The sequence below is a fragment of the Homalodisca vitripennis genome, chromosome 8 (genome assembly GCF_021130785.1).
Source record: "Homalodisca vitripennis isolate AUS2020 chromosome 8, UT_GWSS_2.1, whole genome shotgun sequence".
NCBI classification, from domain to species: domain Eukaryota; kingdom Metazoa; phylum Arthropoda; class Insecta; order Hemiptera; family Cicadellidae; genus Homalodisca; species Homalodisca vitripennis.
The window spans coordinates 18,050,141-18,067,957 of NC_060214.1; the positions used below are offsets into that span (position 1 = coordinate 18,050,141).

Genomic DNA, 17,817 nt, shown 5'->3' on the forward strand with positions numbered 1-17,817 from the left:
TTTAAGAGAATCTTTTGAGAAGGGTGAAGGGGGAAAGGGGCGGACGTCACTGTATTAGATTTGATCAGGAGCAGTCCTTTTCCCTTTAACTCTATTGTATCACACACATTTCTTTCCCAACTGTTCTTAACTTTATTTATTACACATTCCACGTTATATGAATCAAATATATTGTCTAGTATTATTAACCTTAATGTGCAATGTTAAAATGTAATTAATAAATAGATCATGTGATCAAACAAGTTTTGGTACAAAGGGATAATGACACTATGGTTTCAATATTGTTTTATTGTATTAAATTATATACCAAATGTATTTAAAACCCTTGCAAATCAACACGAAAGCATAAACATGACCTTGCGTATCAACAGTGCACTGCAACAAGTTCATTAACAGCTGATTGAAACATAAAAGACAAAATAATCAGTGCTGCCAACTGAAAGCCTACCTTCTCATGTTGCATAGTGGCAATCCCTTTTGTTCCTTTGGTGGTTTATTTTCAACATTTCATATCTCGTTGTCTATCCTCGTTTTCTCCGTGGAACCAAAATACACAAATAAGTTTTTGAGAGCTATTCTAAAATATATGAATATAAAAAAGTAAATTTTGACAATCCCCGTTAATCTGCAAACCCTTCGATTGTAATCGTATATGAACAGCCTTGCATAAAAAGGTAACTTTAATTTATAAAAATACGAGCCACCTCAGTACATAAAATTACTTCGTTTCCAATTCTAATTATTGCAGTAATGAATTTAATAGGATGTTTAATTTTCAATTTATCTATTTTATACCAGGGATGGCCAATTGCTATGAATTTTAATTTTAATTTTACATCTCCTTAGAAGCTTTTTATAGCGTTTGCAAAAAAAAATTATTTTATTTACGTAACTTCAAGAATTATTGTTTTTGTCAAATAATAACAATATTCAATTGAATTATTACCAATTCCTATTCATTGTATTTATACCTCATTGGATTCAATTTCAGGATTTATACAAATTACAAGCAATTCATATTTTGCAGTATAACTTAACAACAAAATAAAAGCAAGAATTTAGACCTTTCTTAAAATTTAGTTGAGGAGATAAGCAACAAAAGCCGATGAGGAGAAAAATGTCTTAATACTAAAATGTGATGTCTTAAGTTTTAAATGAATAGTTTCATTTTATATTTTTTCTTCGTGTAAAATGAAGTTTCTTTACAAAATTGGTAAAATGAAGGAGGAGAAGTGGTCTGTAAATAAACTCCTCCTCTTTGTCCACTCTAAACGGTAACGTCCTTCCTGACCTCTTACTTCCGTTCTTCATTCACTATCTATATAAAAACAGTGGAGAGTCCTTTTCTTGGTTCTAGCTCTTGCATAATTAAGAGTGGATTCAATTGCAACCTCTGAAATCATTTAGCATTTACAATGAGTCTTTTTAATAAATGGTGTTTGCGTTTAGTGGTACTATAGGGTGATTTAAAAAAAGTGCCGGTTTTGACATAGCAAGGTAAGAGATTTTAGTAAAAAACTAAAAAATAAATCCATTAACATGTTCATATAACATTTCCGATTTCACGCATAAAAAATGATGTCATGCATGTTGCCTCCTCTACTGTCCGTGAAATTCATTCAACAACAATTGTCCATTTCCATTAGGTAGAATTTACTCGACAACCCGTAGAATTTCCTCCTTCATGTCAAAAATGTGTCGGGGTCTATTGCCATACACCAATTACAGCAAGTAACCCCAAAGATGAAAGTCACAAGGTGTCAAGTCACACGAATTTGTTTTTTCTATGGTCGGAATTCCGAGAAATTATGCGACCCATCAACTGCTCAGGGAGCTATACACTTTTTCGTGAACAGCGTGGCAGGAGCGACCATCCTGCTAAACCACCACTGAAAATTGGAATCGAAAGGTTATATAAAAATGTTGATGTGTTTATTCTTAATTTAACAACAATGACATTGCCTCATCTTGTCTTATATTACATGTTTGTATGACGTAAGGTCTAATGTTACTTTCCATTAACTCACTATTAATTGCGCTGCGGCCATGAAATTCAGTTTGTCTCGCACCCTTGATCTTGGCAGTAACAACAACGACATTGCCTCATCTTGTCTTATATTACATGTTTGTATGACGTAAGGTCTAATGTTACTTTCCATTAACTCACTATTAATTGCGCTGTGGCCATGAAATTCAGTTTGTCTCGCACCCTTGATCTTGGCAGTAACAACAACGACATTGCCCCATCTTGTCTTATATTACATGTTTGTATGACGTAAGGTCTATTGTTACTTTCCATTAACTCACTATTAATTGCGCTGTGGCCATGAAATTCAGTTTGTCTCGCACCCTTGATCTTGGCAGTAACAACAACGACATTGCCCCATCTTGTCTTATATTACATGTTTGTATGACGTAAGGTCTATTGTTACTTTCCATTAACTCACTATTAGTTGCGCTGCGGCCATGAAATTCAGTTTGTCTCGCACCCTTGATCTTGGCAGTAACAACAACGACATTGCCTCATCTTGTCTTATATTACATGTTTCTATGACGTAAGGTCTATTGTTACTTTCCATTAACTCACTATTAATTGCGCAGGTGCCATGAGAATCTCCCGTCCTTGGGTTGTGGCAGCTACAATTCTAACACTTTCTCACTTCGCTCGCACTGAAAACACATACAACACAGGTACGTTCTGCTAATTATTTAAATTTTATTGTTCTTCTGTACGAGGTTCCATTAACACATATTTATCCATGTCAATTTTAATTATAATACAAATATTTAAGATTGTGTCGATTACTCTATACAGCGTGTATACTTCTTCGAAGTATTTATTTCATATATTTAAGAATATATAGTTCATTCTAATTATTTAAGGAGGGTTTTTTCCAAACTTTAGACGATAAAAATCATTATTTTAAGTACTTAACTATACGGAAAGGTATTTCGTCTGAATTATAGAGATGAGGCATGTGGAATAAGTTTTTTGATTATAACAAAACGATTTAATGTATATTTACATAAAAACGTGCAATTGAAATGTCCTTTATCAAGGTCCAATGCTGTAATGTATGTACAATCAAATAAGTATATATGTAATTAATTATTATAAATTACTTTAGTATAAATAGATTCTAAGTATTAAAATTAAAACGTAAAAGGATTGCATACATGTTGAACTAAAAAATAAATAGTATTAAAAATGTTTCCCAAGATGAAAACTGCATACATTGCAGATAGTGCAATCGATTTTTATTCATTTTTTCGTTTTAAGTTAACCGTTTGGATAACTTCTTTTAACACATAAAATAAGAAACTTGTTTTCATCCCTACATAAACAACTTCAGGCATTTAGTATGACATTTAGGCAGTTTATAAATAAGGCCCACATAAAAATGGCAGGAAATTAAAATGTAGCCTATAACTGTTTCATGTACTTGAGTTCAGAGAGCGCCACGTTTATTTATTAATTTATAACTTGTGAAAATTATATTATTAAATAAATATAACTTATTCATGCCTCCATTTTAATATTATTTTCTTGGGGAATCTTTTTATAAATAAAAAACATGTCACACAGTCCAGTAAATGTTTCATGTATACAAGTAAATATTTTTCTACAACCATTTTCTTTTGTCGGGCTGTATACTCATGTTATGATATTCCAAAACGTTTACTTCAATTTGCTACCCTCATCTTGGAATCCTCTACTTTTCGTGTCTTCAAAAACGGTACTTGACCATAAAAAAACGGGTTTTGACCAATTCTACCAAAAAACGGTCACATCTTAACTCTAACCAACAAAAGCATCAACACCGTAACTATAGATGGTTATGTTAAGTAGAAATAATAGGAGAAAAATCCGAAGACAAACTATGAACCAACAAGGATATTAACACCTTCTTGCCATTATTTTTAAAGTTTTCTCCTTGAATCCTGGAAATTCAGGAACACCAGCATCATTTACTATCTTCTCATAGTCAATTTCAAACACTGAAACAAACCCAGCTCGTCGGGCAGTAGATTGTGAGATGGCCGACGTAAATACTGAACGTGTTGCAGGAATTTTGTACTTTTGACCGATTTTCTTCCGTGCTTCAAGAAGTTCAACACCGAGCTTTTGTCCTCGAAACTGTTTGGCCACGACCATGCCCCATCCGGCGATGTGCGGCTCTTCACCAAACACCTTGTTAAATTCCTCGTCTGATCTTTCCCAGAGGTCCCCCACTACACGACTCATTTTCGATTGGTTCGGTGACTGTAACCGCTCGACTATATTGCCAACCTCTTCATTTGTCTCTGGTGTACAAACGTACAGTACACTGACCCCAAGGAGCTCCAACAATTGACCTGATTCTCCAAGTTTGTACGCACCCACGGTTATACCATGACTCATGCAATAGGTCCAAATCACACGCAAATCTTTTTCGGCCAACGGGTCACTTTTTTCGTTCATGTAAGAAGATATTGCTTCGTCTGCAAGATAGTGATCTAACATCAGCTGGATCACTTCTTCTCGTTTAGCCGGATCATTTGGCACATCTTGAATGGAAACCCGAACTTTATTGCCAGTTCCATCGTCCGCCTCCACAACTTTCCATACGTTTAATGGTCCTTCGGGACGTTTCCAGCATGGTTCTGGTTGACCACCAATTTCTCCACCAGACTGCATGTTTGTTGTTGATAATATCCAACTTCAGTTCATTCAGTTTAGCTGAAAATAAAATTTGTATTCATTAAAAATGTCTCAATTGAATATTTTTAAATATTAAGAATAAAAGAAAGAAGTTTAAGATTATTTATCGCTATAAGAAATAATTGTGCCGGGACTGTGACACGCCGCTGTCGGCTGAGATCTAGTAGTGGTGGCGATTGTTTGCGACCGTCGCTGCTTCACGCTGCGGTTGACCAGTTCGCTCTCGTTCGAGTGAACCGCTCCATTTAATCTGGTACACTAGTAAATCGCGCCCAGATCGATCGCCGCGATTAGGCTTGCTTAATTATCGCTTACGTGTGAACCGGGCCTTATGGCATAGTCATGACGATGACGCATGTTGATAACAAGTTTTAGAGAATTTCACAGATTTTATATTCAATTAACGGCTTTTTCACGGTTTCACGGTCGGATGGGGACCCTGAAAAGTAATTGAATTTAGGATCAAAAAGTCAAAGGGAGTCCATCCGTTTGCCTGCCCATCTGTGCGATAACTCTTTACAGAAAACTCCAGGAGACTTGAAACTTGCTACAGATTCCTCTTGGTCTAAGAATCCTATTAACCTTTTGGTCAAAAGAGCAGTGAGACCGTCTGTCTATCCTTGTCGGAGGTAACATTTTTATTATTCTCTGTCAGGGCTTATGGTCTCCGATGTATCAGTTTATTTAATAGACACTTGTATAATCAACAGTGGGCTTTAGCGGTTATGTTGATACAATTACGTTCTTGTATCGTAAGCTTCGATCTCCAAGACATAACAAAGGATTAAGACCGAAAAGTAGTTGCAGGTATCTATGCCCCCTTATTCGCAGGTGGCTTGCATAACCCGTGTAATCTTCCAGATGTCCCGCACTAATGTCTACCAATGAGTCCTGGAGTCGCATGCTATGTACACAGATATTGTTTGATTGTAATAGATTATTATCAGAACCAATCAGTCATTGAGAATGGGTTTTATATCACGCATACTATTATTCTCAATTTATCCTCCTAATTCCTTTTCCAATCTGTTTCAATTCATTTAGCTAGGTATTGTTATAAGGCATCTACGCATCCAAGAACAAGGAAAAGGATTTTCTTTTGAAAATACTCTAATTATGAGGTGATAATAAGTTTCTTCACTCATCTCATAGACAAAATTTACTCTAATTATAAGTCTGACACTTGTAAAATTGAAACATACATACTCCATGGAATGATAAAAACTCTCTTGGTCGATCTTCAAACTCTGAGGCAGGGGAAACATGTATAACAAGTGTCGTTTAATTTAATTTTTTCCCCAATCACATCAAAATCAACAGTCGAACATATCAAGATATCAAAATGCTTCGAATTTTCAAATAACTATCTACCTAATGTGTCCTATAAGAGATATTTCAACCAAAGCTACCAAAGAGTAAATAAACAGCACAGAAGATAAAATAACTCTTATTCTGAAAATACTGTTTATTAGAAGACATCATTTGTTACTGAACATATCTTCAAATGGAGTTGAATTATATTTCAACCAAACAATATCTAGATATGTCAAGAGTGAGTTAAGAATATATTATGCGTCATTCTAAATTATAGGTCACCTAAACTTTACAATTGATTAAAATAGTTATATATATATATATATATAGGTAAATGCGCACGTTTTATGAAATAATTTGTTGTGTATTAAATAAATTGAAACAGTTCAACTTTTTTTCTCTCAAGCAAATAATAAACTGAGAATAGTCACAGTTCATGATAAAGTTTAAAACAGTTCCCATTTTTCTGGATGCACAAGTAAACCTTGCATGTTGAGGACTTCATTCTTGCTGTGTTTGCTGAACAACCAGGTAGCCGACTACGGTTCTTGGTTGCAGGTGTTAACATTTCTGGTTATTAACGTATACTTGGTCCGCAGTATATTTGGAGGATGGCTTACTCTTAGTGTCTTGTGAGGAGGAGGCAAAGAACATTCAATTTTTGATTGCCATCACCTGACTCTTCTAGGGTTCCGTAGGTGAGATAGTGTTCATCTTCTTCCATGAACTGCATCCAAGTCCAATATGTCGCGTATGCGTGTCCAAGATCATTTTGGTTTCACCTGTATTCAACCCAGCCAACCAATTGGGAATCTCCTAGCTGGGCCAAGTCTTCGTCATTTTCAGACTCCGGTCTCCAGTAGGCTCGTAATCTGGCACAAAGGTAGGAACAGTGTCCAGATCATGTACATCATCAGAGGCATCAATCTCGCTCATGTTTTCATTAAAAGCATTGTCCACAGTCTTAAAATTGATTCGAATCTGTAAAAAAAGTAGAATACTTCATTTAAAAGTGATATAGCCTAGTTATTATATATTTATAGCTCCATAATTTAAATTAGCAATTTCCTTCATGGAATATATTTTTAAACATACTTCCACAATGAAAACCTACCTAAAATATAACAGAAAACATAACAAACAAAATAACACCTCACAGGGAAAATTGAGACTCAAGTCAGTTTGAGTCCAAATGTTTCCTGGAGGCGACATCAAGGTTTCTAGGTTGCATAACAAAACTCAATTGCTATAAAGAGACAGCTAAGATATATATGTGTACTACATTTCTTTAAGGTATCTCAACAAATATAGAATTAACTTTCACTGTAATATTAAAACCTACTTACTTAATAAAAAACTACTTACGCAGAAGAGAACCAGCAAAACGTGGTTGAGGTGGATTCACCATATATGAAGCTATGCAGTACATACCAGACAGAAAGATGGTCTGATAGGTGGTGCTACCTTAGTAGACTTGCACTGAACTGAGGAACAGAGCAGCCAACATTTTCTTAAACTCTAGAAAAAATCCCCCAAAAAGTTTTTCTTCTCCTATAGACGACAAATGGACTGAAGGAGGTTATACAAACACGCATACAAGTGTAGAACATTGTAATATAAAAATCTACAGTAAAGGTAACGGCACATTGCTTGTACATGCTGCTTGTTTATTAGACACGACTATGACTTCTATTTTATAGGAAAAACATTTATTTTACTCAAGTTCCTTATAATTAACAACGATATGAAATCACTTTGACCAATTTCCTAATTTATCATTTTTTTTTTTTTTGTACCCACATATTATACATCATTACACAGTAACTAAAATAATTTTAAGTAGCCTATCTCGGTATAGTAGGCTCTAAAGAGTTCGTAGCATCACTAATCAGACAACGTACCACAGAACATGCTGTTGGTGGAGTGATACAATACTGTTAGCCTAGGTATCCAATTAAATAGTACATAATGTTCGAGGATTTTTTTTATTTATCGTACTTTCCTCACCTCAACTGTTTCCTTATTTTTTTCTATTCACTTTTTAAGCATTTCCATTTTTGAAAAACAACTAATAATGAGAAGTGGGTCAAGTATATATTTACCCATAACATAATAACTAAAATAGCCTACCAAATGTTTGTAAATTTTGGATTTATAATCGATTTAGGTTACGTTCCTTTTTGAAACATGAATATTAATTTAGTTTATATATTCCATAACCAACCACTTTTATGTTACCAAGTACGAATATTAAATGTAACAGTAACTTTGTTTTAAGGTTATGCTCAAATCCTAACAAACTCGTGTCTGACAAACTATTCAGACTATTTAGGCCTAAGATTGAGTACGATAATGTAGTAGATGTATAGATTAGTTGATTTACCTTAGAAGCCTTAGTAAGGGCAATCCATTTATATTGATATACTATCGAAATTTAACTTTATGGCCTACCTTTAAAAAGTAACGATACTTACTTCTGAAAGAAACCAAATCTAATTCAAGAGAGACGTAACAATTTGGTTATGAACCTCAATATCAAACTCAATATAATATTATTGTATTCTCGTTGACAGAAAAACTAAGTTTAAAGTAAAGGCTCTTATACAACATTCTCTCCTACATTGTTCGCCCGAGACATTCAACAAGTTCGTCAACAACAATCCTAGTGCTAGTTCGGTTCATTCACACATGGAGAGTGGAGACCAGGCTGTCATTTACTTCTTCTTCTTCGCATGCGGTGCTAGTAAGTATATTTCTCCAAAAGGAGCGCTAGTCAAGGTATCTTGTTTTTAATTGCATAATCATGTTTTGTTACGAATATCAAGCTGAGATGAATAAATCTTTATTAATCTTTATATACCGTTTATATTCTTGCAGTTTTCACTACTGTTTTAAAGTAATCTATCCATTTCTCCTAAAATATTTACATATTTATTTAATGTTCCTTAAACATGGAATTTTTATATTTTTACCTAATAGCAATGTTTTGAGGGATATTTTCATTCACTTCCATGACTAGGATGCAAATTGTGTTTGGCCAAACGTAATCTAATGGTTAAGATTTCGAAAATTGTGGTATGAGTATTCAACGAGCCACACTTTCCTTATTTGGACGACAAAAACAGTAAAAATTACGTTTAGTTTATTTTTCAGAGATTGCACTTTGCATCCACGTAAGGATTCATTGGCAGAAAGTTTGTTCGATAAAAGGAATATTTTTGGTAACAGATAATGACAATGTACTAAATCTTTTGTTTAAAGTTGTAATCCAGTGAAATCTTATGGAATTCATTTAACTCTTTTTTATAAATTAAGCTTTAAATGTTGAGTGTTTGTCCAGATGTGTTACCTCCAGATTGTCCAGCTTGTCCTGGAAATCGGCCACATTTTCATTGAGTTGTGGAATAGCAGCTCACGAGAGTGACCCTATCGCTTCTTACTCAAACAAAGCCCCGGTTTATACAATAACAAATACGTTCATGTTCTGTACCTAGATTGCAGCGATGCTAAGAGTATCACGGAACCAGTATATTAAGACCATGTCGATATCGTGTTCTCGGATAAGCTGCGAGAGGAGATCATCCGCACCTCTTTTTTCCTCATAAGTTTTTACTAGCTTTTTTCAGAGACCGTTGGAAGATAGAACAGGCCCTCGTATCAGGAAGGGCATGTTTAAGTTTTTCTGGGGATACCCTCGACCGGCCCCAGGAAAGACAACACCGGGCTTCCTCGTTACTCCACCCGTGACCGCCTCCCAAACTTAAAACTGTGGCCGTGACCTCTTCTTTCGGGCCGTATGTAGTCCGCCTTGAGGTGGCTTAAACCAAAGCATCGGAAGAACTTCGTCTATCCCAACCTCTAACGTATACTGTAATTGACCAAACCAACTTTTAACCGGGCGTGCACGAAAGCCTGCGTTAGCCACACGCACTACTAGGTGTACTATGGCCAGTCTCTATTCCCGCCTATTCGGATATGCCACAGAGACCTTCAGGCTCACCACGTCAGTTCCCATATTTCTGATGACGGCGGCCTTGACCTCGTCGACCATATCGAGTCTGTCCAGGTCTCGGATTTATAAAGCCACCATCGGCTAGTCGTCGAACGGCACCTCTTAACTCGATCGTAACCTTCAGTGCAACATTGAAAAGGTCGTGGTTTCACTACCAAGTTCCAGTTTTTGTTTGCCTGATGTCCCGAACCTCAGTGCCCAAGTCATCAGGCTTTATTTTCCCCCTATCTCCTTTAGCAAGTCTGCGTTAGTTCTGCCAGCGGCCAGTCTTGTGAGGAGTGTCTCTGGAAGGGCATTATTTGGGGCTTTATTTTCCCCGATATTATCTTTGGAAGGCAGTGCTACATCAGCCCTCTTCTCTACTTTTGCCACCCGTTTCCCCTTTGTACAGGCTCTCATTCGGTCAGCAGATGTAATCTGACTTGGACTCTCCTTGCTTAGGGCCAAGATTGCTTCGAGTCTCGAAATTGAGGACATTGGAGCTCCTACATGAGTGGCTAGAGCTCATACCTGTTCCGTTTTTGTATTGAGAGCGACCATGGACAAACCTTGCCCCGTGGCCAGTCTTTTATCCTCAACCGCCCTATTTTCTTCAGTGACCTCCAGAGAGGAGTTAAGCAACCCCTCCTTCCTCTTCCGTGACTCTAAATTAACATTTAATTACTTTAAATATATGTTTTGTACTTATTAAGCACTTTGATTCAATTATTTAAATTAAATACCTGGTATTCCACAAGACTGCGATTTGTCCATAAAAATAAACTGATTTTCACAATTAAAATACATTGGATTTTGAACAGATCTTCTTTGTCGTATTATGAAGGAGGAATTAGTTTAGCAATCTGCCCCTGTTATAGTCACATCTCAAGCGTATCCACTAAATACAAACTATGCAATATTGGCAGCCAACATATAGACAGACTTCACTGTTTTATTATATCTCAGAGCCATACATTTTTTCCATTTATGGATCTATTTTTGCTAATTGACTTCTGAATTTTATCCTGAATGTTATAATCTGCCCGGAAGCACAAAACGAGGGAGTGCCGCTGTGTTTTTTTCTACAGCCTAAGATCAAAAATTGACTACGACAAACTGTCCACAGGGTTGTGCAACACTAGTCAGAGTGTATTCCACTGCGATCCAGTGACCTGTGTCCCCTCGGATCTGTTGTGCAACGGGCTGCCTGACTGTCCGGCAGCTCAAGACGAAGGAGTGCTGCAATGTGGTGAGTTCTTGACAAAACGTATTAGGTACGTCAATAACACTAATATTTGACAAACCAGTTTCCAAGTAACAAGACCTTTAATATAAGCATGGTATAATAGTGTTTACAGCTGTCTCCTTAAAGAGGTACAAACAACACCAGTGGTTGAGGTGTATTGTAGCGCAAAACTAGAAAAGTAGGGTCATGGTAGAGTGACCAAACGTCCTGGAAGAAATAGGATTGTCCCGATTTTTAACGTGACATATGGTGTATCGAAGAACTGTATCGGGACATTCAAAAGTCCCGGATTACAGCTTTTAATTATAGTTATTATAGTGAATTCAAATATTTTGTGCAGCGACACGAGGTATTAATAAATATGAGTGTTTTTACTTAGCAATTTGATTTTCTCACTCGTCTGCCGTTTAACTGTACTGTCGTGCTCTATATCTATCCAATCTATAGACAGGCAATCATGTAAACATTGTTAACGGTTCTTTTCCGTTAATTCACTAACATTAGTTTTATGGTCTGGAATTCCGTTAATTCACTACCAATGATGTTTGTACTTATATCAGATTAAATTTTGGTTTTCTTTAGCCAATTGTGTTAGTTAATAATAGTAAATACCTGGAATGAAGTGATTTAAATAGCATCTAAAAAACATTTTACACGCATGGCATATGTTTTATTTATAATTCAAAAGGATAACCAGTGTACAATTGTTATTGTTGTAAATAGTACTGATCACTGCGGTCGCATGAAGATTGAAGGTTCATTTCGAACAAAGATCGTCGGATTAAAGCGGTTAATTCATTGTCTATTGAAAAGCGGGAAATCCTTAAACTCTGGTTGGCACATGCGCAGTGAGGAAATTCCTACGGATGGACCAATCGGAATACAGAATACGGAAACAATAGGATTTATCTTTTTTTTAGTGATAAACGCGCGCCGCTTGATCTGGGCTTGGAGTTTGCAAGCTCGAGTTATTTTTTTTTTTTTTTCTAAAAGAGCAAGCAGCGCGAGGCGCTGCGCAGCGGGCAAGCATCGCGTGATCTGAACTTTGAATAGGCAAGCTAGGGTCTTAAGTGACTTTTCATAATGAAATTTAATAGAGATATTATTTAAAATATTGGATTGGTAGTGAATTAACGGAAAAGAACCTTGTTAACTACCAATGACACTTGCCCCGCCACTGTCAAGTGTCAATTGTCAAACTGGACTGTTGCGCTCTATATCTATCCAATCTATAGACAGGCAATCATGTAAACATTGTTAACTACCAATGACACTTGCCCCGCCACTGTCAAGTGTCAATTGTCTGTACTGTCGCGCTCTATATCTATCCAATCTATAGACAGGCAATCATGTAAACATTGTTAACTACCAATGACACTTGCCCCGTCACTGTCAAGTGTATCAAACTGGACTGTCGCGCTCTATATCTATCCAATCTATAGACAGGCAATCATGTAAACATTGTTAACTACCAATGACACTTGCCCCGCCACTGTCAAGTGTCAATTGTCAAACTGTACTGTCGCGCTCTATATCTATCCAATCTATAGACAGGCAATCATGTAAACATTGTTAACTACCAATGACACTTGCCCAGCCACTGTCAAGTGTCAATTGTCAAACTGGACTGTTGCGCTCTATATCTATCCAATCTATAGACAGGCAATCATGTAAACATTGTTAACTACCAATGGCACTTGCCCCGCCACTGTCAAGTGTCAATTGTCAAACTGGACTGTTGCGCTCTATATCTATCCAATCTATAGACAGGCAATCATGTAAACATTGTTAACTACCAATGACACTTGCCCCCGCCACTGTCAAGTGTCAATTGTCTGTACTGTCGCGCTCTATATCTATCCAATCTATAGACAGGCAATCATGTAAACATTGTTAACTACCAATGACACTTGCCCCGCCACTGTCAAGTGTCAATTGTCAAACTGGACTGTTGCGCTCTATATCTATCCAATCTATAGACAGGCAATCATGTAAACATTGTTAACTACCAATGGCACTTGCCCCGCCACTGTCAAGTGTCAATTGTCAAACTAGGACTGTTGCGCTCTATATCTATCCAAATTATAGACAGGCAATCATGTAAACATTGTTAACTACCAATGGCACTTGCCCCGCCACTGTCAAGTGTCAATTGTCAAACTGGACTGTTGCGCTCTATATCTATCCAATCTATAGACAGGCAATCATGTAAACATTGATAAACTACCAATGCACTTGCCCCACCACTGTCAAGTGTCAATTGTCAAACTGGACTGTTGCGCTCTATATCTATCCAATCTATAGACAGGCAATCATGTAAAACATTGTTAACTACCAATGGCACTTGCCCCACCACTGTCAAGTGTCAATTGTCAAACTGGACTGTTGCGCTCTATATCTATCCAATCTATAGACAGGCAATCATGTAAAACATTGTTAACTACCAATGGCACTTGCCCGCCACTGTCAAGTGTCAATTGTCAAACTGGACTGTTGCGCTCTATATCTATCCAATCTATAGACAGGCAATCATGTAAACATTGTTAACTACCAATGCACTTGCCCCACCACTGTCAAGTGTCAATTGTCAAACTGGACTGTTGCGCTCTATATCTATCCAATCTATAGACAGGCAATCATGTAAACATTGTTAACTACCAATGACACTTGCCCCGCCACTGTCAAGTGTCAATTGTCTGAACTGTCGCGCTCTATATCTATCCAATCTATAGACAGGCAATCATGTAAACATTGTTAACTACCAATGACACTTGCCCCGCCACTGTCAAGTGTCAATTGTCTGTACTGTCGCGCTCTATATCTATCCAATCTATAGACGACAGGCAATCATGTAAACATTGTTAACTACCAATGGCACTTGCCCCACCACTGTCAAGTGTCAATTGTCAAACTGGACTGTTGCGCTCTATATCTATCCAAATCTATAGACAGGCAATCATGTAACATTGATAACTACCAATGACACTTGCCCCACCACTGTCAAGTGTCAATTGTCAAACTTGGACTGTTGCGCTCTATATCTATCCAATCTATAGACAGGCAATCATGTAAACATTGTTAACTACCAATGGACACTTGCCCCGCCACTGTCAAGTGTCAATTGTCAAACTGAAACTGTTGTTGCGCTCTATATCTATCCAATCTATAGACAGGCAATCATGTAAACATTGATAACTACAAATGACACTTGCCCCACCACTGTCAAGTGTCAATTGTCAAACTGGACTGTTTGCGCTCTATATCTATCCAATCTATAGACAGGCCAATTGTCAAACATTGACATTAAATACAAATGACAACTTCACTTCCCCACCACTGTCAAGTGTCAATTGTCAAACTGGACTGTTGCGCTCTCTATCCAATCTATCCAATCTATAGACAGGCCAATCATGTAAACATTGTTAACTACCAATGGCACTTGCCCCGCCACTGTCAAGTGCTCTATATCTATCCAAATCTCAATTATTGTTAACTACCAACTTGCCCGCCACTGGACTGAACTGTTGCGCTCTATATCTATCCAATCTATAGACAGGCAATCATGTAAACATTGTTAACTACCAATGACACTTGCCCCGCCACTGTCAAGTGTCAATTGTCAAAATCTGTGTAGTGTAATGTGATTATTGAGAAGGTTGTGTAAGTCAACTAAGAAACATGCACTCAGTTAGGCCTATTGATTAGTAGTTTTGTATTGGGGTGCAAATTCATTGACACATATCTTACTGTAAATCGTTATGAAAAGTTTTAACTTTATCAACAAAGGGCGTTTTGGTTACACAGCATTGTTCTGTAATAGGCTAATGGTTTTTATTCAGTAAGTGATAATATGGCCCCAACCAAACCTATCTATAAGTAGTGCTGAATAAATTATATATGCTCATGGATGTCATTGTTTTAATACATTCATTCTTAATTAAACAGATATAATGAATAGTATAGAAATTACATTTTGAACAATAACCTATAATATTATTAGTACCAGGAGTGTTGAATTTATAAGATATTTTGGTATCAGTTTACAAAATCGTGACCATGGAAAGGTATGTTAATTTTTTTTCCCTGAAAACTACAATTTTTCCTGAAAACAATAGTGAAGAAAAAATTCGTCGGCAACGAAAATCAAAGGAGTTACGATTTTTTTGAAATCCTCTGAAAACTCTGTTTTTGACAGTACCTCTGGCAATTTTACTGAAATGATGACGTTAATCCTGTCAACGATGCCTGCCCGCTGCGCAGTGCTGCGCACTGCTTGCTCTTTTAGAAAAAAAAATTAACTCGAGCTTGCAAAAGTCGAATCCCAGATCACGTGATGCCCCTGATCCTTAACACTCCAAGTGTTGTTCGACAAAATTTTGTCGGTTATTTTCCATTCTTAATGTAATAATGGCCGAAAGGCATCAATATAATACAATGATATACTTTCCCCCCAGTTTATATGCACCTGTGATAATAATACTTGGCTATAAATGCCCAACCCATGAAAAAAAAGTCCATTTTTCATGGTCACGGTATTGTAAATAAATACCGATATTTTAATAAAACAATCACTAATGAATAAAACAGCATTTCTTTCCAAGGATAATTAATTAAACCAATTGGTTGGTGGGAGGGGGAGTAAAAATTTGGAGGCTGAGTCTCTTAAGTATCACTTTTTATTCTCGCATCAGAATTCAATGGAAGATTAATAGGAGATATTAGAATCATACTGTGACTGCCCTTTTTACATTGTTTAGTATCGTGTAGCCTATTATTTAGAATACACCATTATTTTATTGGTAAATATTTACTTCAGCCACCTCATATTATTTGTTGTTTATTTGAAAGGTTGCTTATAAAGTAATTTTTTTAATTGAGTCTTGGAAAACCTGAAAATAAAAAAAGCTATTAGTTGAACAACGTATGAAAATATCTCTCGAGTTAGTACTGATCAATAGTAATACCTATTTAAAAACCTTACATATCTTATTTCAATGCTTAAGAGAGTTAAAATTATTACAAACTTGTCTTACAATATAATTCTACATAACAAGAGAACAATGACTGCACAGTTACTATTTCGCACAATAACAACATATAATATTTTATGAAATACTAAATAATATGTCCGCCCAAATATTTAATCTCATAGTTATAGTACTAATACAAACAAATGAAATAATAATAAATAAACAAATTCTTTGAACTGGCTCAACCTGTTCTAAAAGGTACCAGAATAAAATATTCTGAAATTATGAAGTATCTAAGAATAGTTCTAGATAAAACTCCCATATGGAATCTTAATATTGTGAATACTATATCCAAAGCAACAAAGACTTTTTTCGAAAAAATACTAGGACACACAGAACCAGAACAAAATTCCTATCTTGTTCTGCAAAAATCTCAGATTCTTAGGGCCAAAATAAATCTTAATGGCACTGATAAAGTTTTTAATGTTACATTACATAGCCAGTGTTGAGCAATGTTTAGCTGATATTTAATTGTAAAATCCTAAATGTTGGTCTCCAAAATTGAATTAGCTATAGCATGAAGCAGTCAATGTGCTGTATCAAATGTTTGGATGATAAGCCAAGAGTTTTTAAGATTGAAATTGATAGTCAGTCAAGCTAATTTAGGTGGAGGTCCAAGTAGGAAGGTGTCAAAAGGGTTAAAAATATGAAACAATAATTTTTGTTTATTCCCTCTTCTTATGCCCTTCTCCAAAACAAGCACGGCTCACAATTAATTTCTTCTTTAAGACACAAGATTCTCAGTTGAGTTGGCTCTCAGCTCCTGGAGTATTGGTTCTCTTGGTGTTGTAGGATGCTTGGCTAACGAGTTCCGCTGCTCCAACAGCTGTGTTGCTCTCGTCAGACGGTGTGATCGTGTGGTGGATTGTCCTCAAGGTGAAGACGAACTTGACTGTAGTAAGTATTGCATATTGCACAGATGTTAAATGTTCTTGGTTTATTGTTTCTGACAAAATCTATTAGCTAATCACATTAAATATTTTTATCAGATAGTCAATAATAGTATATTACTGAATACCCATTCATGAATCATAGGGCTGACAGGTCAGGGGCGTGGATCCAGTACTGATTTTTTGAGGGGGGCACCTTAGTTTTAGTTGACCATTCATTATCTTTACTGTTAAAGGTAATTTTGCATTTCACTACAGCAAAAATTACTTAAATGTTTAGAAAGAAATTTACCCGTACTCAAAATTAATTTATTAATTTAAATTTTTTTACAATATGAGAGTGATTCAGTTTTTTTTTTAATAAAAAACGTATTTTTCTAAATCTTGGAGGGCACCATCCCCTGTCCCTTAGATCCGCCACTGTGATAGGAGTTGCCGTGCTGATGCCTGCTGATAGAAAACATCAGAAAAGCAAGTCTGATATGCTGCTGCTTTTATCACTCTAGTTTCTGTTAATGTGTAGCACTATTCAGCGACAGATAAACAAAGAGAATAAAATAGTTCAGTAAGAAAGACATTAATATTGTTTGTAGCCTAATCTCATTCAGATTGTGTGTAGGATAAAATGCCATGAAAGATTCACC

General features: G+C 36.3%; 2 protein-coding genes across 4 annotated transcripts in view; one reads left to right on the forward strand and one right to left on the reverse strand.

Annotated features, from left to right (window-relative positions):
- The first annotated feature begins 2,603 nt into the window (after nt 1–2,603).
- LOC124367372 (G-protein coupled receptor GRL101-like) overlaps nt 2,604–17,817 on the forward strand; it is an 81,932-nt gene continuing 66,718 nt past the window's right edge. Inside the window, exons 1-3 of the mRNA XM_046824135.1 lie at nt 2,604–2,691; nt 11,134–11,256; nt 17,076–17,180. Of these exons, the coding sequence (XP_046680091.1) occupies nt 2,607–2,691; nt 11,134–11,256; nt 17,076–17,180 (313 nt within the window). The 5' untranslated portion in view covers nt 2,604–2,606. The remainder of the gene's footprint in view (nt 2,692–11,133; nt 11,257–17,075; nt 17,181–17,817) is intronic.
- LOC124367373 lies at nt 2,997–8,703 on the reverse strand. Of its 3 annotated transcripts, none has more exons than XM_046824138.1 (2): nt 8,468–8,703; nt 2,997–4,720 (listed from the first exon to the last, which is right to left on the reverse strand). In XM_046824138.1, the coding sequence occupies exon 2, from the start codon at nt 4,676–4,678 to the stop codon at nt 3,899–3,901; it is 780 nt and encodes a 259-aa protein (XP_046680094.1). In that variant the 5' UTR covers nt 4,679–4,720; nt 8,468–8,703; the 3' UTR covers nt 2,997–3,898. The 3 variants fall into 3 exon arrangements, with proteins under 3 accessions (XP_046680094.1, XP_046680092.1, XP_046680093.1); XM_046824136.1 differs by having other exon boundaries at nt 8,400–8,703; XM_046824137.1 differs by having other exon boundaries at nt 8,491–8,702.

What these genes read in the sequence shown, in the direction of transcription:
- LOC124367373 (XM_046824138.1), bottom strand. Translation starts at nt 4,678, where the DNA reads ATGCAGTCTGGTGGAGAAATTGGTGGTCAACCAGAACCATGCTGGAAA.